General features: G+C 39.5%; 1 protein-coding gene across 1 annotated transcript in view; it reads left to right on the top strand.

Moving 5' to 3' along the window:
* Positions 1 to 24365, top strand: part of MLLT3 (MLLT3 super elongation complex subunit) — a 220951-nt gene that overhangs the window by 131999 nt on the left and 64587 nt on the right. The window contains exons 3-6 of the mRNA XM_077816451.1: positions 82 to 164; positions 4033 to 4176; positions 13286 to 13360; positions 17784 to 17906. Coding sequence (XP_077672577.1) covers positions 82 to 164; positions 4033 to 4176; positions 13286 to 13360; positions 17784 to 17906 — 425 coding nt within the window. The remainder of the gene's footprint in view (positions 1 to 81; positions 165 to 4032; positions 4177 to 13285; positions 13361 to 17783; positions 17907 to 24365) is intronic.

Genomic DNA, 24365 nt, shown 5'->3' with positions numbered 1-24365 from the left:
AAATGCTCATTCTAATTTTGCCATCGTCTGTAAACTACTAATGACCCTTGGTATTAAACAGATCTTCTTTTTTTGTTTCAGTGTGTAAAGATCCACCTTACAAAGTTGAAGAATCTGGGTATGCTGGTTTCATTTTGCCAATTGAGGTTTACTTCAAAAACAAGGTATGTAATCTGATACTGTTTCACTTTCTGCAAAAAAAAATTAATATGCAAATTATTTGATAGTTTGCATTTTAATTCACAAATCACAAAAAACTTGTTAAATACCATCATAAAAACTTACTACAAGCTCTAAAAATTATGGCTAATTTGAATGACAGAATAGGGTTAGCACAGTGATTTGTGAAGATTGCTCTGTGAAATTAGGATTACCTGAGAAAAACTGAGAAGGATAACTAGCCTTTGTCAGAAATTGACCGGTTTTTTAGGAAGTTTTTAAAATGGTACTTGAGCTTAAAAAAAGAAGCCGATTTTGATGATTTTTTTTACAATGGTCCCATTGTTCTAATTAATATTACCAATTTGTGTCATTAGTTTACTTTTTGATCTTCAAAGGGAACCTTTTTATACTATATCCCCTCTGGAAAATTTTTTTAGTGTAATGTGAATATTGATACTTTTGAACTCAACATTACCATTGGGCATTACCAGGGGGCACAGTTAAAAATAGAGTTTTTGCTATTCCACAAAGATTTCAGTGTTGTGGTTTCTCCCAGTATAATTTCAGATAGATACTTTGTTTTCTGCAGGTATTTAAGGTAGTTAACATTAAGATTTTAATTAAATACATGAAAGGGACCCTATAACTAATAACTTTTCAGATAAACAAGAATAGGATTGGGGGGTGGCAGGGGTTGGAATGGAGAGGAAGAATCACAGTTCCATAGCTTCTTGAATTTAGTGTAAAGTATCACAGTATTTCAAGTTGCATACGTATGACCGTTCAATGTGGTTTGGTGGAGCTGCTGTTGTTGTAAATGAAACACACAAACAGTATTTGTAGCTTATCTTGTAATACCAAATTCACCAAAATGTAGTTTGACATACTGGCTTGAAACAGAAACGCGCATTTATATATTTTGGGTACATCTCTGTTTTTAGAATTTTAAATAAGACTAGTGCACTAAAAAAACCCTTGCGTAGCCAAAGTATTCATTGAAACCTGCTCACTTAAAATGTGGTTTAGATAAGTGCAATGCTTTTAAGTAGGCACTACAATGTTCTGTTCTTTTCCATGGAAAGTTCTGCAAAGTTACAGTACGTGATTTTTTCTGGTCATCCTATTTTAGGATTTGCTCAGGTATCTTTTAGGTTGTTGCTTTTGAATAGTAGGTGTTGAATGATAAGATTTGCAATGTTCCCTGTATCAATCTGTGGAGTGTAGGGCTTACTCTGCCTCACCTGATAGTAGAGAAAGAAATAGAATTGATTTAGTGAATTAACTGTCTTTTTGGTGCATTTTTGTGCATTTGTCTCCTTTAGGGAGCAGCTTGGTTCATTCCAGGATATCTGACTTTATTATAGAAAAGCAGTTCATTTTCTGGGTCTTTAAGCCCCATCCGTTCAGAGTTCAGCCCAAAACCGGGGACTCAAAGTCAGAAGACAGTGATTCATTGAAGCATCTCTACAGAGGCTTCCCGCCCGACATTTCTTTTTTTGTTTTCCACCCAGACTTTTGGCTGCCTTTGCTGAATATGGAGGCCTTCAAGTCATTGGAGCTCTCCAGCAGGAATTGTGGCATGTACTGAAATCAAGGACAAGGCTCCAATGATTACAACTCACCTCACTCTCAAGCAACATTTGGAACTGGGAATTTGCAAACGTCCCTCACCCCCGTTTTGGTGCCATGGAAATCAAGAAGCAGCAGTTGGACTGTGGGTCAGCCAGTTCTTCGCACAGATGCAGCATCAAAACCCTTCCTGGGGTCAATAGCACACAAAGGGAAAAAGACACAAAAATAGGGCCAGCTCTAATTCGTGAAGGTCTCTTCATCCAAAATATTACCTTCTCCTGGCTCAGCTACTCTTCCTCCCCCAAGCTGCTTCACAGGGATTCCAGTACAGAGAAAGAGGGGATAGATTGGTGGAGGAAGAGGAGACAGATGATCATCACTCATTCAAGGTAGACAACTTTTCCATTTCTGATTCCGAAGGTGTCCAAGGTATATGTAGACAAGAAAGGGGTGCAGGAAGCCATCTGCTCTGGACCTTGGACTCTAAGAATTACAGTATTCCTGTTCCTGAGACTAAAAAGGAATTGGTAGAAAATCCAATATGCTCTTCCCTCTGACAGAAAACATATTCAAAGCTTTAAGGAATCGCAGGAATGCAGAGAAGCGTATGGCATATTCAGCTGCAATGAGGGTGCAGTAAACAGCAATTGAGAAATGTACAGTAGTCCCTTAAAAAGTGCTTTTAGATCCAAGGTTTAACTACATTGAAAAATGAACTTTCATTTTTAAAAAGGGTATATGAGCCAACTAGAGGAGTTAAAATGAGTTTCAGTGTATTCTACCCTCCTGTCAGGGCTGCCATTAAATAATGGCTGTAGCTTTTAGGGATGCTTCTTACAGTAAATTTCTGCCTTGAAGTGACAAGCTTTGGTCATCAAATGTTCAGCAAAATTCTTTGAAGACTCCAGTTTGTTCACTTCTTCAATTTGGGCTTATATAGCACACCTGCAGGTACCAACTGAATGGCCAGGGGAATGGTGTGGCTCTGTCCAAATAGTTTGGGGAATAATTTACATAATTTTTCCCAGGAAACCATATATTAGCCTTTCTATGTCTTCATCCGTGGTACATTTCAATATGGTCAATCAAGCTACTGGTTCATCTAAAGGGGACTGCTCTCCTCTGTCTGTCTTAAAAAACAAGCTACTGCAGGCTGCTTATCCCAGTTCCTTTTCCTGGGTCACTGCTTCAAGTTCAGAGATAAAGCAGCTTTGAGGACTTAACCTGACTTTGTTTAAAATCTTTGTTTTGAATATTTTTTTTTTACTGTAATTGATTTTCAAGCTTCCTGCTGTCCATATCCTTTGAATCCTGAGGAGTCAAAAGTAAATACTTTTTCAATATGATTTAAGCACCCGAAGTGTGCTTGCCACCGAACGAGACCGAAATACAGCACTCCCTCTGAGTAGCTTATGATCAAAAAGACATGCTGGATGTATGCTGAAACTGTTATACTTGGGAGAGCTAAGGACTCTCTTATAAATCTGACAGCTTATATTTCTCTTACTAGTACTCTGTCTTATGTGACCATTGTTTGGCAACTTTTGTTGTACAACTGGCAGGCATAGCGAGTTGAGTGATGTCCATTATTGTCTTCTCTTAAGACTTGCTCTTGTGGAGCAGTTGCCCCATTTGCGGCTTCCAAGAGAGAAATATACAAGGATAGTTGTAAATCTACAACATGCTTAATTGATGCCTTGTCCTGGTATTACAAACTGGAGTCTAGTCATTGATATTAGTAACCTTATTGGTGGAGGAGCTTTCCAAGTGATAAAGCATTGGTGATTCCATGTCATGTGTGACTTTACCCCCCTTTTACTCCCTATATTGGTACAGGGAACATGGGAAAAAGCTATATGTCATTACTACCTGAACATATCATTCCTTACTACAGTAGCAAGAGCAAGATATTTTATTTTGTGGTGGAATGTTTGGAAATCTAGTTGATTAGTCTGGATCCTGGGTGATGAGGTCACATCAGTAGTGACAAGGAACAAAATGAGCAGAGACCATACACAGGTGTATGTAGGCTGTCACAGTTTTATTCCTGTTAATTTCTTTTTTTTTTTACTGCTTATGAAGAAGAATCCACTCCAGGTTACTACAGAGGATCTTACATAAATATTAACTGTTGCTGCAAGCTTTATGCCACTAGTTTTAATATAAAAGAACAGTACAAATGTCGTAACATTCATTTTAATTAACACCTTTTTTATATAACTCTTTTACGTAGCACTTGTTTTCAAGCTAATTATTTGTGGTGGTAGATTTTTCTATTTGGTTATTTTCAACCCTCAGGAAGAACCGAAGAAAGTCCGCTTTGACTATGACTTATTCCTGCACCTTGAAGGCCACCCACCTGTAAACCACCTCCGCTGCGAAAAGCTCACATTCAACAACCCAACCGAAGAATTCAGAAGAAAGTTGCTGAAGGCTGGAGGGGTGAGTCCCACGCCCATGCTGAAAGTCATCACATTAAAGAACTTGCTACTTATTGCTGGTGCACTGAGTGTAATAAAAGTTGCTTTGAGAGTAAAATTAAGTGGCATATGTGAGTGATTAGTTTATTGCCTATTGTTTGAGGTGGAACAAGTAAGCAGACTTTTTTTGACTGACTGACTGACTGACCTATGCCAAAGTACACTATTAGTTAATGGTGTCTTTCGCTGTCTTTAAGGTTAAAGTCTTCACATTTATTTCTGCAAAGGCAATAAGGAAATTAAGTTAATGAATGAAACTGCTTTATGTGGGCCTCTGAAGTTGAAATGCAGGATACAAACTGTGGTGAGATCAAGTAACACAAAGTTAAACTTTGTTTAAAAAATTGTGATTATAGTGTTTGGAAAATTAAGTGGACCAAGTGCAGAAATGATATGTAAGGCAGCATGAATTAGACTTCCTTACCCTCAGACTGCTTTATATCTACTTATACCTTCTCTTCTGATTTGTAAGAGAAACAAAGTTGGTGTAAGTTACACAGAAGGAGCCAGAAGACAATGTATGAAGGTGTAAGTTACACCAACTTAGGGTTTGTCTATGACCCTGCAGGTAAGACTTGGAGGGTGTGAAATGGAGCATCTGCTAGCATGCTGTACTGGAACTCCCTTGTGTGGAAGCTGCAGGTGCTAACTAAAAGGTACCTAGTTAGAGGACTACATTAACCCAAACAGCATCATCCACATGGGGGAGTTACAGCGCAGCATGCTGGTATGTGCCATAGTCCAAATTGTGGGACTATGCAGAAGTAGCTTTAGACTTCTTTCCATGTCGGTTGAATGGGTGTTAGTAGGCTTAAGACAGTCTGTTGGTGTAAGAGGGACAAACTTACATCACATGTATGAATGTTAACATCTTCAGAGGAAAGTGCCTCACTGTTTTGGTGTGTGTTTATATGAGGGAGAGGTTTATGTTTATACATTGAGTAGTCATAAGTAAATAAAAGGATTATTCTTATTTGGCTTATGTAGGGGGTCTTCGGAAAAAGAACAGGTCTTGTACAAATGTATACAGTCTCAAAAAGAAAGGGATGGATCAATGGATAAAAACGGTTTGTGACAGTAACTAGAACTAGTTAGAAAGCAAGTAGTCATGGTCTGAAGCTGAAGACAGGACTAGTTTTATAAGTATTTCAGGTAAAATGCCTTAGATTAATAGGATCTTTGAAAATAAAACATGAAGTTTAAGTGGTGTGCATAAATTGGACGAGGGAGCTAGATATGTTTCTGGAGAAGAGAATAAGTCTGTTGCTATAGTAGCCCTGTGTGAATATAGAAAGATGAGCTACATTTAACTTTAACTTGCATTTACTAGAATTAGAAGGGAAGCCCTGGATGGGCTTATTTCTGGCTTTTTAAAATGTGCTTACAGATAAAAGACCAAACAATATTTGAAAAGTCCCTTTTTTAATACTTAGCTTATTGTATATCAGTTCAGGCTTCACTGGAAAAGTTAGTCCTGCTATTGTAGGGTAACCTGAATGTACACTTCCTAACAGTTTTAGTGTTTTTTTTTAAAAAAAAAACCCACAGATCGTGTTGACTATCTTGCTACTATTTATTTGTTTTTCAGCTGGACAAGAAGTGTCTAACAACTTAGATTTGATTATAAATGACTTAACTTTGTGCAGTGCCGCATTTATCCCTCTTTTTCTGTATACATCATTATCTGTTTATTGTGCATCATTTTCTCTTGCTATTTGGAGAAGACAAACCAACCATCATTGTCTTTTCTCTCTCACCTCCCTCATGTACTGGCAGTGAACAAGTTACCTGTATCTGAGGCTACTAGTCTTTCGTACTTCCCTCTGTTAATTATCTCTTTGCTGGTGGTCTATATCTAATCAATTCAGTACAGAAAATGCAATAAGGTCTTGTCCATTCAGTAGTTAAATTACACCTGAAGGACTAAAAGTCCTCATTGACCTCCAGTACTGGAGGATCCATTTTATTTTTTACTAATTTAATTCTCCCTACTCTTCGGGACTGAGGTAGGAACACTGAAAATCTGCCCCTCTCCTCCACCCTGAAAAGTGACTGAATAGACAACTGACTGAATCTGGGGTGTAGCACTGCTAACGCAAGTAATACACTTCAGATCAAGATGAGCATTTTCAGGGCAATTAATTTAGGAGTGCTTTCACCATCATTCCCCTTATGTGGAAGCCCAAACCATGAATAGTCCTGCATGTGCTTCTCGCAAGTCAAATGAAGCTGCTTCAGGCAATCTAAACTGGAGGCCTAGTGATTTATGTCTCTAGTTGGCAACATTTAAGACAAAGTAGAGTTATTCTCCTTCAAGATGAGTGGTGCGCTTTAAATGTAAAATACGGTGTTTTCTTTTTCGAAGTAAAAGATGGACTCAAAAAACTCTCCCAAATTGAGAACCTTTTGATTAGTTTTTTTTTTAATAGTTGTATGGAGAATGTTTATTTTCTTTCCAAAACTCAAGTCCTGCATTTGTGTCCTGTGTGCAAACAGGATGGGAAATATATTACTACAGTACATCCACTTTCCTGAAAATTATACTGTTCTTCCTTTTATGGTCCTCTTGATTCTGAACGATTACTGTTCAAATCCCATTTTGGAATATTCCCTTCCAAATGATAAGCTTGACTCCAAATGCTCATCTTCTCTCTAGGGAGGAGGTGGGGTCAGGGAGAGAGAGGAGTTAGACTGTATCTTCCCTACATCATAAAGATGAAGGGCAGGCTGTGTTGTAGGCACTATCCTAGTACACATGCTTTGAAAATAAATTGAGGCTTTTTCTTTAGACATGAGAAACAAACACAGAGGAGAACTATTTACATTTGCCAAGCCTGTTTTCAGACAGTGGGAAAATATTGGACTCCACCAAGAAGACCAACCTGGAATAACTTGAAGTCATGCCATATTTCAATAACCGCAGTCTCCTACCTAACACTGCATTTAGTGTCATCAAAGTTGAAGCACAAAATGTGTCCTAAATCACCATAAGTTAGAGGATCCTAAGATTCAGCTGATTCTGTGCAGCTGATTTCCTTTCCATTCTGAGAATTATTTTCTCCATTATCACGAAAAAGATAAGGTGTAATTTGGCCTTGCAACTGATATTTCTCTAATCAAGAAATTTAAGGAGAACATTTGTTCCAAACAATTGTACAAAGGTCATGTCCAATTTACAAGTCTTTTCTCAAAGCTTGGTTTCTGCAGGAGGACATTTTCTACACAGAAATCCCTTCAGAAATAACTTTGTCCATCTCCATCTTCCAATTTGATTTAAATTAATCTCTGGATTTTTGAATCTATATGGAGGGGGAATGGATCTGCAGGAGCAGGTTTTAACATATCCTTGCATGAATATTCACAATTTCTGGTGGAATGCAGTCCATCTCTTTCTTTAAAGATGCTGTCCCAGATCAAGTAGCATTTCTCGCAGAACCAGGAATTAGCTATGAAAAAGTCAACCTGAAACTTTGTCCTTGTTTTTTGTTAAGTAGAGTACAGTAATGATGTGGCAGGATTGATTGGCAGGGAGCAGTAGCAACCAGTTGATCTTGCCTTATATACATAAGCAATGTGCCTCATCAACCTGACTGTAGATCAAATCCCAGAGGACAAAAAAACAGTTTCCATTGAAGAAAACTCCTCTTCTATTTGAATGAAAACTCTGACGTGGACCTCTTTCTGACCCAAAGCCAATAGTTGTGACAACAGTAAGTATAACCCTACCTCCTAGAGACCTCTCACTCTAGACAGAGAACAATTATCTGGGTGCAAAGTTTGGCTCACTTTTCCCTTCATTCTGTGGGTAAAGAAGGTTCATTTGATTCCAGGCCACTGTTTATTTTCTGTCAAAAATACCATTTTTAACACAAAGATTAGAAGTGGTATCTCATATGTTTAAGTCAGTAGCAAGAAGTTAATTTGGAGGACTCTAACTGATAGGTAACAGTTAAATTGGATTTTTGCCTCTGAAAATCCCAGTCTTCCTCGGACGTACCACCTGTTTCAATGACATTGCAAATAACTGCCTTGTGAGTTTTGTAGGAAAACACAGGAAAAATATTTTCAGTTCATGTTAAGACAGCAATATAATACAGCCCTGTCTGCCATCTATACAAAAATGAATGTTTGTACGGTTTGCAATTGTGTAATTAATACTCTTGACTTTTTGGAAAGGGACTCCAAATCCATCAGTTCTTCCCTTAACTACAGTATACAGACAGCCCTTGGAGATCAGCCATCATAACTTACAAAAACAGTCCAATTTATAACATTTTGGGAGAATTATTACAAATATGTCTGGTTACTAATGATGTGGTTTGAGGTTTTAGATCAAGAGGTTGCAAGGAGTAGGTTGCTGTTCATCAGTGCAGCAAATAACTCTCTTGGAAACAGATGCTTTTCTTTTTGTCTGTGCTGACTCTGAACTAATTTCAGAAGTGCAAGTTGCTCCTATGGCAAAAACTTCTGTCCCCATACCCATGGATAGACAGCTGGTCTTCTAATGAGTAGAAGGAAGAAATAAAAATGTGCATCTTGGGGAGTGGTACTTTAAACAAGGAACCTGTACGTTGTCAGAAAAGTGACCTTTCTTAAAGACGTCATCGTTAAAGTTCAGCATTTGCCAATATTCATCATATACTTATCACTTAGTGCTATCTGAGATTACAATCGGTCCCTATATGTTGAACAAGTCGTGGTTGACAGATGTTTCTTAATTGCTTCTACTGCATTAAGTATATATTCTGAATCTCCTGTAAATCTACTGTAATGAAAAGCAAGCTTTTTTCCCTTGTGATTCTCATGTACTAGTTGGGGAAGCTGGAGCCTCTCCAGGACCAACGTCAGGTATAGTGTTCCTTTAGCCAAAGGATTATCTTTAATCTTTTGCTCTGCATGATTTAAGTCATTGAATTGAGTTTATTTAAACTATATGATTAGCATTTGCTTTAGCGTCCAACTCATAGCTTAGAAGATCCGAGAGCTTTAATTTCCCTTTACAGGAATGGTGGTTGAATGTTGGGGCACATTTTTTTTTCTTGTTCATTTTAGTTCATATCAAGTTTGTCTCAGTACTTCTGACCTTAAGTTATCTTAACTGTTGAAAATATGAGCTTATTGGGTCTAGGGTGGAGTTTTAAAAGGGTTGATCCTTGTTCAACTTTGCTTTCATTGACTTTGGTGGGAGAAAAGTTAGGCCAACACTGAGTGCTTTTCAAAATCCCACCTTTAGAGTTTAACTTTTTAGGGTATTTCAAAATAAACCAAGTTAAATATCAGTGCTGTCTCTTTTGAAATTTGAGGCACCGATGGGGTTTTGGTTCCTTCACTTCAGAAGCAATGCATTCTCATTGTGCTGCAAAGCCAGCACCCGATCCATAAACAAAAAAAATGAAAGGAAAAACGTAGGGTATGTTTTCACTTCAGGGATTACCCAGGTTTGGCTAGCTGGGGTGGAGCTTCACCACTGCAAACTCCTACCCATGCTAGACCCATGTAGCTGCGTCCACACTAATGTACTTTAACCAGAGTGCTGAGCTGGTCTTTCAATGGGCTATCACATGGTTCTTAGCACTACACTAAGCTGCACTGCTCTATGAATTCATTCTCATTGTATTATGGGAGAACTTGTCTGTCCTCCTTGAGCCTCTGTGCAGAACTGCTCTTAACTCACCAGCTCAGTAAATTTAACCATCGGTGGCAAAGCATGGATCCTACTCTGGATGATGAACTGTTCCAGCTGTTAATGCAAGTCACATTTCAAGCAAAGGAAAAAGAAGGCAGGTGCAGGACATGAAATATGACGGAGGGCACTTCTGCAGTCCCTTGTCATCTTGAAAAGGTGATGGCATGCCTTGCTAAGGAGATCACGCAGGCTACATGCATACGTGGAGCAGTTAGAGACAGCTGATGGCGATAATAGCTATGAAATCCCCCTGTGTTGACCAGCAGTTCTAGAGCGGGACCACAAGCAAAGCATGGTGGGGCTACATCATCATGCAGTCCTGGGATGAGCAGCAGTGGGCCTAGAACTTCGGCATGAGGAAAGTGACCTTTGTGGAGCTGTGTGAGGAGCTTGCCCTGGCCTATCAACACCAGGACATGCAGGTGAGAGACCCGACTAGTCCAGAAGCAGGTTGCTATTACTATCTGGAAGCTGGCTACTCCATATTGCTACAGATCAGTGGTTAGTCGGTTTCGAGTTCTCTAATCAACTGTCAGTACTGTGGTGATAGAGGTTTGCAAGGTAATTTATTGCAGTGGTTTGCCTATGGGTAGTGAAGACTTAGTGTCCCTGACATAATTTTGGTCTTTGAGAGAATGGACTTCCTGAACTATATTGGAGCCATCAATGGCACTTGTGCCTGTAGTCTGCTCCTACTTCCCCAATGGTGCACGTGAATATGTAAACTGGAATGGATACTACTCACTCATTATGCAGCCCTTGGTCAACCACAGAAACTGGTTCATAAACACTAATGTGGGATTCATGGGCAAGATACGTGATGCCAGCATATTTTGGAGATCAGTTGGTTTCAAACTGGGATAAGCTGGGACTTTATTCCCACTCAGTAATGTGGATATCAGTGGGGTGTCTGGGACCAATGAAGTTGGTTTTTGGAAGACCCAGCCTGTCCTCCGTTGGTTTGGCTTATGAGCTCCACCCTGGTGTGAGAGGACATGGAAGAAGAAAGATAATTAAATACTGAGCAGTTGCAGGATGATGGTAGACTGCATTTGGTGACTGAGGACAAGATGGTGCTGCCTGCAAAATTGTTAAGATGCCAGTGTATATAATGCCTTTCACTGTGGGCGTGCTGTGCACTGCACAACATAATTGTAAGGAGGAGGGGGAGAATATTCACCAGGGAGTGCGTTGATTGTGCTTGTTTATGGACCCAGAAGAGAAGTGCATCTCTGTTAACTGGGGCTTGGATCCAGGATGGCAAGGTATTTAAGGGATGGGCCCACAAGACACATCTTTGCTTTGCAGGAAGAATGATCATAATAGTGAGGTGAGTAGAGCACTGATGCACTGTTTCACCAGTTTTACAATCAATTGTATGTGGCATTAATCTGAAACTTCATTAAAAGCTTTGCTTTTAAATTACCATCTCTATATTGTTTGCTAAGCACTCGTATATCAAGGCCTTTAGCTGCAGAAATCATTTATTAGCAGTTAGCAGCATGGGTAGCCCAAGTGCCCCAGTGTAAATAGACAAGATAAAATTAACAATTTCTTTTTAAAAATTAATGTCACATATAGAAGAATGGAAATGCCCATGTGCTGCATTCTTGTTCTTCTTCTCTTGTTGATGCACGGGGCAGAACTGGTAATCTGCCCACATATGCTTCTATCCAGGAACTGCATTGAATGGTTCATTTTCACATCAAGAATTGGGCATCATTCAGTGCAGGATAGGGTAGCAGAGAGGAGAGGTCACTGGGACAGGGACTGGTATCAAGGCTGGCATTTTTTTGCTGCCTGCTGGCCATCATGGCTAACAGCCACTCCATCTACCTATGTTGCCGCTGTTCTTCCTGCTGCAGCTGCATTCCTGTTCCTTCATGGCAACATAATCTGCTTCCATCTTCTCCCTATCCAGCATCCTCTCAGCTGTAACCAGGAGGAGGTCCTACTCTAGGAGCTGGTCCAAACTGCTGGCAAAGACCTTGTGTATCTCCTCTAGCAGCTCATCTCTCACCTTTTTCCCCAGAGGGTCTTGCACCAGTCACTGACAGTCAGTGGCATCCTGGGGGTGGGAGAATGGGTGGGTGCCCTGTCTCAGCTGGGTTAGATGGCTCTATAAAGCAATAACACACAACAGTATTTTTCTGTCCAGTGGGGAGTGGGAGGGGAGAGAACATTTCTCCTTTAATTTTCTGCATCACAACAGTGGGAACAATTGCCGGTTTTATTTTGATGTAGGCTCAATTTCTCTACATTTCTCTGCACTAATACTGCCGTGATCTGATTATATAGTTATTTTAAAAAAAACAGAACACCTCAAAAACCTGTAATTGGCATTTGTGGGGGTTGAGTGTGGAGGGGGAACAGGCCAAGAACCTTGTGGTCTTAACATTGTTCAGGCAGTGGTGGCATTAGAAGATGTCACCTTGCTGGAAATTAAAGATTGGAAGAGGGAACACCTATTCCAGGCCTCTTCTGTGCCATGGAGATCTTTCATCATCTGGTGGCTGATGTGGAGGTTAATTCCTGGAGGAGTCTAGTGATCTATAAAAATGGTAATGGCAAGTGTTCTCTGCTGAGAAACCTCACTGACCATTTTGAGTTTCTTTTTATTTATGGCAAGTTCTTCTGCATTATACCCCTAGATCAGATTAAAATTTGGGCATATATAAACAGGAGCTGAACTAGGAGGCAGCTCTAGAATCACAGGTGTACTTGTCTACCCCCTGGCCTTTCCACATCCTGCCCATCCACTGGTGATAGCCCTCCATTGACTCTGTAGTACTGAGAGACTTTGCAAGCAATCTGGAGTTAATACCATTCCAGGTCATGCAGTGTTCTTAATATCTACCCTGCCTCTGAAAATGCTTTAATGATAGCGTCCGTGTGAGAAAAAGAACCCAGCAAAATACATATGCTTTTGCTGCCTGCGTTCCTGCCTTTGTGGGCATTGCTCTGCTTATGCTAATAGTGACTGCTTTGCATGCATGCAGCAGCGGGTACTGCAGGAAATCATGTTTGTTTTTAATTTTTATCCCCCCTGCTTGGAGTCCATCTTCGATTTCACTTGGTTTGATGGGTGAGGAGTGGGGAAAGGAAAGGAAGGGGGATCAGGTCAAATGGAGCTTCTTCCACCTTCAACTGAAGCCTGGCAGGCAAAGCCCGACCCACGGCACATAATATCATTAATGAGGTTGGTCTACCCCCATGCGCACGCATACCAACCAAGACTTTCTTTAAGATATCCTGGGAGTATGGCTCAAGAAAGTTCTCCATGTGCTCCAGTGCAGTTGACTGCATGGGGCTCAGCATATACTCTATGTTCTCTGCCCCTGGTTCCTGCTGTAGCTGCTCCTTTTATCTCCTCTTCCTAATCCAGGAGCACGTTCAGCAGGAAAGTGGGATGAGTGCTGTCAGCAGTGCCGAGAACCTCATCAAACTCTTCGTAGAACAGGCAAGTTTAAGGCAATTTGCTGGTTGTGGAGTTGTGATCCTGGACCTTCTTATATGCAGTCTTCAAAGTTTTGATGTTTCTCCCTGCATTGAGAGGCCTTCCACTGAATTTCTTCTGCTGTCAAATTCTTGGAGATTTCCTCTTAGAACAGCTGATCTTGGTTACATCTCCCCAAATCATGGGTCTTCGTGATCTCACACCAGAGGTTCATCAGAACCTTGGTGTCAGCATCTGGGCAGCTGGCAGCACATTGGAAAGAGGATTTCTCAGACTGTGTGAGAATGCTGTGAAAGCACAGCAGAAATGTAGTAGGCCTGCATGGGGTTTAAAGGCTGATTTCACCATATAAACTTGTAGGTGAGTTCCAGTGCAAAAGAGGGGAGTAGGTAGAGGGCAAGAAATACGACCCAGATGGAATGGGGGGAAGGCAGTGAAGGAGTGTCAGCACTCCTTGATTAGTCTGTATCCTCACTGCGAAGTAAGCAGATTGCCAGCCCAGGTTGAGGCAAAACCCTATATCAAGCCTATATCCTCAGCTATATATGTTAGTTCAGGCTTAAAGTACCCTCAAGCCTGGGACAAAGGATGTTCTGTGTGAATGTTGGGGAGCCAGGGACAACATTCATGCTACAGCCTGAGCTAACTCAGCAGTGAAGACATACCCTCAATGGCTATGGGATTTCAAGGTGTTTTCAAAAGGAAGTGGTCATAAATGTTCAGCATAGTGGTTTTCCCCACTAAGTAAAGGGCACCATATTTTAAGTAGCCCTTCAGCTGAACCCTAGCCCTGTCTCCTTGCTTAATTTAAGCTTCAAGGAAATGTGCTAAGTTTCAAAAGAAAGTGTTCACAGCCTAAACTTTTTCTTAAAGTTATGTCTTAGCTAGCAAGACCAATGTTATAGAAGGGGACTCGGAGGATGAAAATGATGGTAGAGGTTTTGTTTTGTTTTGTTTTGTTTTAAACTCTGGGTCTGAGGAGGACAAGTGGCCTGAGGATCAGAAAATTCCTCTTCTCACATTAATTGAATGGGCAGATAGGGAAATGTTTTTTATTTTAGTAGCCAAGAAATGAAGTGTACATTGTAGACTTTATTTTGCTACTGTCAGGTTTACAGAGCCTAAGTAGAAGCTTGAGCTGTATTTGGCCTACTGCACGCATTGTCCACCCACTGAGCAGAATTCTGCCACTGTTCATGGTGGTTAATAATGAAATAACATGCTTTGGAGTATAGGTATTAAATTGACCTCACGGTGCTCACATTTAGGAAAATCTACATTTTACTTGCGAAATCAATATTGGATTTGCTCAGTTTCTATGTGGAATACTGGAATGTTTCAAGTTACCTTTCTGAACATAACTTTGTGTTTTACAACCAAATCAAACATTAAGCATGGCATTTTCAGAAATGCTCAGCATTGGCTATTTCTGCTCCCACTAAGGGTAATGGAGTCTTACCATTAACTTCAACGGGAACAGAGCTAGGCCAGCTGTCAGGATAGGATTTTCAAAAGTACTAATTGTATTAAGAAAAAGTGCATGAAAAGCATCATATGGGGTCACAGAGTAAGACATGGCATTCTATTCCTAATTCTTGTTCTTTTGCTTTTTACCTTTTCTGTTACTGATTGTGAACTTTTTTTAGAAAAAATACTGTTTCACATCAAGCTGGGCATCAAGCAAGCAGTTGTTGCACGTAACAATTCTCAACTGACTTCTAACTTCTCTCCTGTTGATATTTCCTCATTCTGTCTGAACCTCCACTATGTTCCAATGCCTCTGGAGATGCTGGGCATCACCTTCTGCATCGACTTCCTTTAAATAGTTTTCAGAATGGAGATAAGTGGATAAAACATCAGTGTCAAGAGATGGTGGTTTGAGCAGTGGCTAAACCACAGTACATTATATTTTGGTTGAGTAGAATTGTTATCCTTTAGGGAAGAACTGGTGGCTTCCATTCCAATGATAGAGTTCTTTGGCACTGTGTGGGTTTTTTTGTTTTTATATATATTTTTATTTTCAAGCTCTGATGGGTACACTTTCAGTTCTTAGTGCCCACTACCCTCATTCCCTAATAGCCAGCTGTGTCAAGGAGTAGAACACAGTCAAACTCCGTAATAGTGAGTGAGCTCATGCCTACTCATGTCCTCTCGTGAAGATGACCTGATGCTAGCACAAATGAAATTCCCCAGAAAGAAGGATATTTGCTTATAATGTTGTAATGTGGACTCTGATTCAAAAGAGAGAACTTGAATTAACCATGCTCTTTGCAAACCTGACCAGCTCCACTGGGTGGTGTATCGTAGAGGCAAAGTGTGTTTTCTGTGCCTGTACTACAGCGCTGAGATATAGGTGCACACAGATTTAATGGAGACTTCTCATCCTTGCATCCAGTCACCTTTTATGGCACCTCCAACCTCCTTCCTTGAATTTTGTCTAGCTGAGTTCAGCTGCAAACTTTGGTGAGCTCTGGTTAAAGAATGTCTGTCAGAAGAGCGTAAAAGTCAGCCATTTAAGTTGAGTTGAATTAAATTATTTATTGATCCCACCTGACCACCCAGAATATACCTTCAAGAGAGTGGTTGCTTTGTGAGAGCACCATCTTCTGGCATTGCCCTGGTTTAGGAGCCTGGGATGTTGAACCAGTGTATCAGGGAGTTACTTTGTTAGATGTCCTTTGGCTAAACCTGAGCTCCTGTTTTGCCAGGTGGTGGTCTGATTATAGCACTGTGGGGAGTGTGATACAAATTCAGGTAGAAGACAAAATTAACTATAATTGTGCTTTCTTTGTAGTCAGCTGGATAAAGTAATTGGCTATCAGGATATCTGGATAGATTTTAAAAAAACCTATCAAACATGAGGAATTATCTGTGTGGCTTTGTGATCCTGCATCATACTCAGTTCCTCCATGCCACCCATTTGGGGGATTCTAACAGCAATGCAGAAGGGCACTCAGGGCTCAAAGATGTATCCCAGGTGTACCTACATGGGATAGTTTACCACAGAAAACAAAAACCGTCCTCAAAGGACTGATTAGGGCTTTGCTTCCAAAAGAACTGAAATGTCCTTATAATTCTATGTCATCCTTGCATTCTTGAACTTGTAGCCTGATAAGTTACTACAATTAAGAAATTGTTTATTGGGGTGCAACATGCACTTGTCACAAAAAACAGGCACTTTTCAGGTGGCTATTTAGAGTTAATTAAGAAGATGAAATTGGTGAAGCACACAAACTTTGATCTTTAGTTAATACAGACAAATGTAATTGAAATTATAGAAAAAATCAGTATACATAAGTATAAAAATAATAAGGTAAGTAAAGGGGTTTCCTGCAGGGTTAATACTTACAATGTTACCTTGTGCATACTTATAACCTTGTGGATACCTTTAGAAGCAAAGCTGGAAGAAAAAGTAAGTGGAGATCACCCCAAGACGAGAGCTTTCCACCCAGTTGTTCCATGTAGTCCCCTCCATGTCCCAGTGACAGGATGGATAACCACATCTTTTCTACGCTTTTTTCCCATTCCACCCATCTATGTTCAGTACCATATTTGTAAGGTTTCAGCCCCAGCCTGGGTGTAGTATTCCAACTAGCCATAGTTAAAGTTCTGACCCTTAACACCTCATTTGCGTCAATTAGTGTCCCAATAGTTTTGATACATCAATGCAGTTAGCTCCATAGTTGCTTCATTGCAAAAGTACCTTAAGATGCTGCCATATGTTTGGTTGGTTGGTTTACCTATTTATCATACAATGCTTAGCAAATAGATTACATGTTACCCAATAATATATACCCTCCAAGATCAGGCCAGATGTCAGTAGTCAGCATGGATGCATCTTGCCTGAGTGACTAGGAAGATGGATTCTCTCCCTTAAGGATTTTAGAGCCAAGCCACTTAACTCTTTCAGGTACTAAATTTAACCAGCATCAGTTTCATCATCCATATATTTTCCATCATAGTGCTTTATTCAATAGTCAAGACTCCTGAAAGACTGATTCACATTTTATATTGCTTACTGGGATGGCAATAAGTGCAGACCTTTCTGCCTCAAGTAGAATAAACTGATTTCTTTCAAAAGTGTTGAATGTTATAGAGGACATGGAATTGGGGGTACAAATTGGGTTTTAATCCAAATCAAAAGAGACATCAGATCTTTTTCATTAGGTTTACGTGTGAAAAATACTCACTCTAGCAGAATAAACTATTCAGGTTTTTAAAGGGGTTTTTTGTGTGTGTGCAGATTTTTCCATATTGGCCTGGAGGATGGGAATTTTTTAAAATAATCCAGCACCTATAGAGGAAAACAAGATTGCGTTTTATATTGGAGATTTTGCAGTATCTCCATTCCCAAAATGATTGCTAATTCCTTACATAGTATTTTATAATATTTGACCAGTACATTAATTTCCCTCTCTCATAACAGATCATGGTAATGTCAGATGGCACATCAGTCCCTTCGGGACAGAGCCTTCATCTCCCCAACCTTCCCAGTAACTACTCCCTGTCTTCTTCTGAAGTGAAGAAGAAATCATCTCATGGGCCAAAGGTGAGACCTGTTTTGATGTGAGAAATTGAGGTGGTAGTGCAAATCTGGAAATCAATTTCTAAAATTTATTCCTTGATGTTGCACAATAACCTAGCAGACGCAATGTTACAGGTACTTCACTGAAGTGATTTTACTGACTTGCTACTTTAAAAGTAGTGCAGAACTCACATGGTTGGGAGAACAATCAATGGTTAAGATATTTACATTGTATATTTCACTTAAAAGAGAACGGTATTGCTTTTTTCTCTTCCCAATATTTGAAAGAACTCTATCTCATCACTGTTGCAAAATATACCACAGAACATTTACTAGCATACTTTCAAATACTGAAACAAATTTATTAAATGTAACAATTTAAATAATTAAAACAAATTTACATGCATCAAAATAAATGGGCGAAGTGCATCTTGTGATGTGATGACCTTGGGGTTTTTGAATTATATTTATTCTTTTACTTGCTGTTTCACAATCGGAGATCTGTCATCTGTCTCCATGTCATCAATGTGAATAAGTGAAGCTAATAAACAGTAAAAGTAATACTTTTCCTCCTGTACTAGAAACATGATTATTTCAATGAGCCATCTGAAAAATGTAGATTAACATGTTCAAAGTAGCAGAGAATTTCTTCAGATGACTTAAGTAAATTGGGAATAAACTGCATTTTAGGATTTTTTTTCAAACAAACAAAAAACATCCACCTGCTTCATGACGCAATCAATGTATAAGTATCCTCTCGATCCTGGTTGCTTTTCTTTGTTCAGTATTTTATTGTTTTGGGTTTGGGTTTCCTTTGTTGCTTGATGCCGTTTTAAAGCACGCTCTTTGACCTTATTGGCACCTGATTTTGTATGCCATAAGAATACTATTAATTGCTTATCACTTTCATACAATGAAAATGTGTACAGTACTGTTCCCTAGGTAAAATGCCAGCACCCATACCTGTGTATCAATAGGCACTGAACCAATGAGTCCCTGACACAGAAATGAAATTGCTAATTGCACATGTTGGTAACATACAAAATAGATTGTAATTAAAAAGGAAACACAGAAGCAAGTGGTCTATCTATTTATTGTGTTTATATGGCCCTCATTACCATAGTATTTGAGCACCTCACTATCTTTAATGTAATTACCCTACAACACCCCTCTAAGGTAGGGAAGTGCTATTATCTCCATTTTACAGAATGGGAACTGTAGCTCAGAGATTTAACTTGCTCCAGTCATACAGGGAGTCAGTGCCAAAGTAGAGAATTGAATCCAGTCTTCCCAAATCCTAGGTTAGAGTCCTAACTACTGGGTTGTCCTTCCTCTTTTTTCTGTATCTGTGTAACCCACACACCTCCTTGGGTGTGGTGTTCTGTCCCATCTAATGGCACCGAGACCACTTAAAAAGAGAGAGATAAAATGAGTCTGCTCTACAGCCTTAGCTAACAGCCAGTTGCCTTTTAGCTCATGCAGTAGAGGCTCATGCACCAAGCTCTAGGGGCCCCTGGTTAGATCACGCCTGCCAATGACTGGGGTCTGTCAGCGTTACATCTGCATCTTGAGTGCTTCACGGTACAGGATGCTTTTCAATAATTTGTTAAAAGGAAGGGCAGGAAGGCACTTGACAAATGGTAATTGTGAGGTTGTTCTAAAAGAAAGTCATGGAATTAAAGAAAGTCCAGTGTCTTACTACAGAAAATAATTGATTTGGCTGGCAAATATATTCAGGTTTTTGATTCCTCCCAAAGATGTTAAGTCAATATTTTTTAAGGTATCTTCCAGTCCACTATGACCATACTATGAACAGGGCCTTTCTAGTTTTGAACCGCTACAATTTCTTATACAAGGTTCAGTCCACAGTACACAAAAATTGATGCTTTGCCTTTTAAAACAACTTTACATGTGGTGATTGTTCAAAAGTGCATTGGCATGTGAAGGTGCATCTGCACAATTGTCTCTTCATGTATGCTGCCTTGTATGTTATATTGTATTGATCTTTGCAATCCGGCTGTAAATGTATCTAGCCATTTTGGTAGATATGGAACAGGTAATTGGGTCTTTGCAATAGAAAAGGCCCATGTTCACTGACTTGTTGCTTCAGGAGCTCTACCTTACTTATTGCCCCTGCGGATACAGTTACCAGCAGTGAGTTTCTAACCACATGGCAGTGGAATGGTTAGATACAATAGGCGATGCAAGATTAGATATAGAGTCATACAGCAATGGAGGTTTCCATTCCATATCTGTGAAACTGTTGTAAAGGAATGACTGAGTTATCTGATTACTTAATTAGGGCATGTAACAGTAATAGTGTCTGATTTAAATCATTGTTTTAATTTTAGCTATAGGTACCTAGCTATTCCTTTTCTCCTTTGTCAGAGATCCAGAGAGATAAAATATCAATAAATTATCACTATAAACCCTCACTAAGGAGCGTGGCATGCCAGAGCCATGGGGATAGTCCTCTAATTAATCACTTTCTTTTTTGCTCAGTTTTAACTGATGTTCCCTGCAATGTTTAATGGTGGAAAGAGTCATTGTATCAGTACATTGCATTACTTGCCAGTGGGAAGGATTATTCAGCCATCTCCCCTCAGAAACAGCCTTGTCTCCTCCCAGCCTCACATACAACATAGACAGCAGTATTACTCTGTGCTCATGGCAACAGGTACAAATATCAGAAAAAATATGCTCCAAGGCGTTGCCTTATTTAGGCTTATCGCTTGTGTTTGGAGGAATGGACATGTAATGTAATCGTAGCCCGGTTACTATTAAAATGTTGTGTATTCTTCTATGGTAACATGCTGTAAATTGAAATCCACTTCTTTTGGGAATTTTTTAAGCCCCAACTTGTTGAGGAGTAATATTTACTTAGGGCAAGACCCGCAACTGGTGTAAATTAGAGTTACGTCATCAACTTCAGTGTAGCTTCCTTATTGGTGTGAATAGAGTGTACAAGTAAGCAAATGTAACTTTTTACAGCACTCTCTAAAGTTGCAGTTAAAGATTATTGAATGGCTCTTTTAGTCTATATTTCATGGGTAGGGTTTTCAGGTTTCAGTTTAGATTTACAGATGTAGGGTACTATTGAAATTGACAATGGGTCTTAACTGTAAATATTTAAACCAAGAAGTCCAAGAATGTTAGCTTCCCACTCACTGACTTCAGACTGTTATACAGTACTCCTAGTTAGGTTTATTCAAGGAAGAATTGTACAGCTCACGGGCAGTACCCTGTGAGTGCAAAGAAAAGAAGAAAAATTGATATTGTTGGCTAAATGTTCACTTGTCCAAAATCAGAAGGGACTAATTGGTAATACAGAACCATCACACTTGGCTTACTCTAACATATTCTTCTGAAATATGGATTCAAAAACATGGGTGTCTGTATCGCCTTATATAATTTAATGTGATAAACATGATATAGCCAAGGGGTTTTGGTGAAGAAATAAGTTTCTTGTCTTTAACATTCTTTAAGGTGTACGTTTTCAAGGACTCTGGATACTTTGGGAATATATAAATATCCCAAGTGACATGTTAAATCAGGGCTAGTAATAATTATATTACTTAAGTGTGTTGTACTGATTTTTTCGTTTAATTTTTTTAAATATGCAAAATATACAGGGACAGTGTCTGGTACTATACAACCACATTTTAATCTATTTTATAATTATCTGATGTGGAGAGTCCTTTGGAATCAGTCTATCAGTCACCGAGTAATGCCATTTACTTTCTAAGAGCAGTAGCCATTAAATTCCTCGCCTACAGAAAAACAGTGTCTTGTGCTCCCCCTGCTGGCTCTTTGACTACAGTGAGCTAACTCCAAAATGTTTTTCTGTTTTTCTGCCATTGCTGGTTACAATACAATCTGCCAGATGGATCAGACCTCGTTGAAAGCTTTAGGAGAAAGAGGGCAGTAATGTCTGTGAAATGAACAATCAGTAGGGGAAAATAATTTTTAGGGAAAAAACTACAAACTGTAGTGAATAAAACAGGGCAGGGGACACTAAAATATTAAGTTTCCCTCCTAAGAAGGAATTGTCTCCCCTCTTACCTTCTTCTGCTGTATGATTTGTTAGCGCATTCTCTCTGCTGTACACCAAAACCTTTCCAAATTGATTGATACTGTGAAGCAAGATTCAAAAATGGAATATTTACATTAAAAGCTCAGTATTACAAAATGGCAGAAGTCATTTTTAACCTGAATTTCTGAAACTAAGTAACTACTCCATCTGACATACATTTGCCTCCCGTGACCCTAAATTCAGGAGGCAAATTTGTGAGGCTAACTCCCTGTTCTTACCTTAATGTTTCCAGATTATTTGGAGACAGCTATGAAATATGAAGTAATGACTTTATTACACCTAGAAATAAAATGTGTGCGTTATGACCACTTGTTTTAATTTCTAGACAAAACATAGAATGCACTAGTTTAGGTTGGCAGTGCCGCTATAGCCAGTTTAATGACTAAATGAACCAAAATTGCTACAGTTGCTAACTATCTTCATCGTATCTGCTACTTGAGTTCTTTGAAACCATTTTCATAGGAAGGCACTTGCCTTCTGGCACCTATTTAACCAAACTGGGAGATTACGTTTTGCAACATGAAGTCCTGATGTGCCTTTGCATGGGAACCAACAGTTGTTTTAGATCCTCCATTTTCCCCATCTCTTTGCTTTATAATCCCAGTGGTGATTAAGTCTCTAGGCGCTTTCTCTTTTATTGACTGCCACAGTCTGTATGTTATGAAAAGTACTTCCTGACTGTATCATGCTCTCCCAAACGTTTCTTTTACAGGTCTGTTACTCCTGCTATATCAAGGGGATTATGTTTCTTGCAGAAATATGTGTACTTCTATTTAATTTACTTGGGTATTTTAACAAGCATGTAATCTCTATATTAATTATCCTTTTGATGTTTGTCATACAAGATACCAAAGAAAGTATAGAATGATTCACTTGGGTTGTTTCAACTAGATATTTGACAGATAGGCAAAGGTAAACTGTGGTATGTAAATACATTATCAGCCAATAATCCACAATCTAAATGTTACAATCATCACTTGAAAGAAAGGTTTAGTTGGCGTGTCACTTTCAGCAACAGAATCTGTCACTCACTTTTATTGTTTGCAGTGTTTCTTAGGGTGGAGAGAAAATCAAATGCTTCAGAGCACTTCGTTTAAAAAAAAATACAAGGAAATAAATTAAAAAATACATTATTGTTTGCACTAAGATCTACACAGCACAGAGTATAGGTGAACTTTCATGTATCTCTATCAGTATGCCCAGTTATTTAATTAATTCTCATACGTTAATTGAATGTGATGAATGAAAATACTACTGTTTCGCATTACATTTCGTGTCTCCCATGCTGTTTTCTTCCAGCTGTTGTTGAGTCATGTAGAGTGATTACACAAGGGGTGGAGGTTGAGAAGAATGTATTCACTTAGGTGACAGTGAATCTCTGAGTTATAGTGAGGGGCTGTCCTAGTGGTTGATGAAGTAATTCTTTACATGCATGAATGTGGAGACAAATTCATCCACGGCGAGCATAATGTTGATACCATGGTTTCAATAAGCACATCAATTTCCTGGTTTTAGAAGATAATTTTAAATTGGGGACTTGTTTCTTTTAAAAACCCAAGGAGGGCTGCTGGGCCGGGTTTCCATACTACTTAATCCCTCAACTCTCCAAGACCTATTTCACAGCTGTCAAGGAAAGATCCAGGGTCAAGCCCTGTTGCTTTGCAGTGTAGATGCAGCCTTACAGGACTCATGTTCTGGCGGTCTGCCAAAAGTAATCCACAATCCCACAGGCTGACTTTCTTTGTCTTCTGGTTAGTCAAGTTTGGTGGACAGTCAAGTTTTCCCACACTGCACCACCAACAAAGGACTAGAGCAGCCACATTTTGAGAGAGTGCTAGAAAGTCTGAATTATAGTTGGTTGGACTCAGGCCTTGTCTACACTACAGGGGGAGATTGATCCAAGTTACACAATTTCAGCTACATGAATAAAGTAGCTGAAGTCGACATAGAATCATAGAATATCAGGGTTGGAAGGGACCTCAGGAGGTCATCTAGTCCAACCCCCTGCTCAAAGCAGGACCAATCCCCAATTAAATCATCCCAGCCAGGGCTTTGTCAAGCCTGACCTTAAAAACTTCTAAGGAAGGAGATTCTACCACCTCCCTAGGTAACGCATTCCAGTGTTTCACCACCCTCCTAGTGAAAAAGTTTTTCCTAATATCCAACCTAAACCTCCCCCACTGCAACTTGAGACCATTACTCCTTGTCCTGTCCTCTTCTACCACTGAGAATAGTCTAGAACCATCCTCTCTGGAACCACCTCTCAGGTAGTTGAAAGCAGCTATCAAATCCCCCCTCGTTCTTCTCTTCTGCAGATTAAACAATCCCAGTTCCCTCAGCCTCTCCTCATAAGTCATGTGTTCCAGACCCCTAATCATTTTTGTTGCCCT

Source organism: Eretmochelys imbricata, chromosome 5 (assembly GCF_965152235.1).
Source record: "Eretmochelys imbricata isolate rEreImb1 chromosome 5, rEreImb1.hap1, whole genome shotgun sequence".
In the NCBI taxonomy this organism is placed as follows: Eukaryota; Metazoa; Chordata; order Testudines; family Cheloniidae; genus Eretmochelys; species Eretmochelys imbricata.
The sequence above is the reverse complement of the archived record's forward strand: the minus strand, read 5'-3'. Positions and strand labels throughout refer to the sequence as shown.